Here is a 1,987-nt window from a genome sequence, read left to right as displayed (position 1 = left end):
ATAGAGTGAACAAATGTAGATGACAAACAGTGGTACAGTAGGCCTTCATATTTTTTAGCAGCTCTGTAGACCTGTATGGGTTTAGCGCCATCTACAGTCTAAATAAAACCTAATCTGGAGACGAGTGTGTAATTTTACTTCACCGCAGTAGATGGCAGAATGTATGCACTCGTCTCTTTGGGTATACATTGCCATCCAAAGAAGAAAAAACCTCAACGCGCATTGTGATGACGTCGTTAACTTTGCTGGCCCACGTGACTTGCAGTCAAACTATGTTACTAAACGTTCAAGCTTGTAGGGGCAAACATTTATTTTTAAAGTCCACGATGTCTTGGGTTAAGTCTGTACAGTACAGTGGCGAGGACGTATTTGACGAGGATGCGGATGATATTAATTTACAGGACAAAGAATGGAAGTACAATATGAAGAAACGTGTGAAGGTAAATGCATGGATAATGTTTATCAATCATGTTTCCACCTAGCTAGCTACATGTTCATTTTTCGTATTTTTTTCCCTAATATTTTACATATTGCGTTGGTTTATTGGACTTGTTCACAATTATTTGGTTTATTAGCCAGTTATATAGCTAGAATGTTCACTTCTCTGTAGCACAGGGCTGTTCAATGTCAGACCTGTAGGGGCGAAACATTTCTCGCTTTCATGGTCCTTTCCTTCTAATAAGGGTAATTCAGACATGGGAAACCAGGAGAATGCAATTAACTACCAGGTTGAAACAAAAACTCGAAGTGTTTCGCCCTGCTTCTAGCGTCACCCAGCACACAATGTGGGCATTGTAGGCAGCTAATGTAAATACAACTGGCTGCATTGTAACCCACAGCACCCTCTCTAGAAACAATGTGACGAACGTTATGCTGTTCTGTGGTTCTCTGTCAGGACGGCTATGTTGATGGCATCGACCATGGAAAAGAAGCGTCACTCCAGCTTGGTTTCAACATGGGATACAGAGAAGGAGCTGCAAGCACCAGGGCCATTGGGCAGCTGAAAGGAATAATAAGGTAGCTTTCTTTCCATGATGTGACCATATGACTCTTTGTGTTGGCTACATTATTGCTGTCCTCTTTGTTGTGCATGACCCATGCCTGTCCCACTCTGTTCTCTCTCCCATTGTCTCTGATTCTGTTGGCCCTTTGTATCTCTCTACACAGTGCTATACAGTGCTGGTGCCAGCTCCAGAGACCAGACACCCCCACCCCTGCCTCAGTGACTGACCTCCTACAGCGGGTTGTAAAGCATGAGGACTCTCTCATGGAGGCAATGAAGACGGCTTTGGAGAACCCCGTACCCAGTGTCAGTGACGTCTCGGAGAACATGGAGGATCTGGGGGTTGTAGAGGTTGAGTCGGGCTGCTGTGCAGGCGGGGGATGCAGCAAGGTCTCAGGCGGCTGTAGGAAAGACAGTGATATGGACATTGGTCCCATCTTGCCACAAAAGCCCCGTTTGAGCTTCACACTGCCCACAGATCCCTTTGCCATTACAGGGGAAAGTCTTGAGCAACTTCTACAGTGTTGCATGGACATAGTGTCTGAACTGGGTCTGCCCCAGGAACTGATTCAGCATCTACAGCAGCTGAAGAGTGCAAAGGAGTGAATGTTAGCTCAGATGCAAAACTAATGCCACGGAAGACTGAACGGGTCTGAATTTTTAATTGAATTTGTAATATGATACTGTATGTAATACATTATTTACTATACATTATTTTCTTATCCAATTGCATATATGCTACAGAATAAGTTGAATCCTTATACTATAGTGCCTTTATGCTAAATATTAAAAAGATAGACTTGTCGTCTGCACATGATATGGTGTCTTCATTTTTTAAAATGATTTTGTCGTCTTACTATGCAAACAATGAGCTAGATGTAAAATGTATTTGCAATGCATTCCTGTACAGATGTAATCAAATATAGGCTATACCATTGTTCAATCATTCAGCTCTGCAAAAGGTCATTCGATTAAAGTTATGAA

General features: G+C 42.7%; 1 protein-coding gene across 1 annotated transcript; it reads left to right on the top strand.

The window, feature by feature from the left end:
* Positions 1–247: 247 nt before the first annotated feature.
* On the top strand, positions 248–1,768 carry otulina (OTU deubiquitinase with linear linkage specificity a). Its single transcript, NM_001160578.1, is given in 3 exon segments — positions 248–440; positions 896–1,017; positions 1,168–1,768. Coding segments are annotated over 3 exon segments (732 nt in total). The 5' UTR covers positions 248–272; the 3' UTR covers positions 1,610–1,768.
* The last annotated feature ends 219 nt before the right edge of the window (positions 1,769–1,987 follow it).

The sequence above is a fragment of the Oncorhynchus mykiss genome, chromosome 15, assembly GCF_013265735.2.
Source record: "Oncorhynchus mykiss isolate Arlee chromosome 15, USDA_OmykA_1.1, whole genome shotgun sequence".
NCBI classification, from domain to species: domain Eukaryota; kingdom Metazoa; phylum Chordata; class Actinopteri; order Salmoniformes; family Salmonidae; genus Oncorhynchus; species Oncorhynchus mykiss.
Note: the sequence above shows the minus strand (reverse complement) of the source record. Positions and strands in the feature narration are given on the sequence as shown.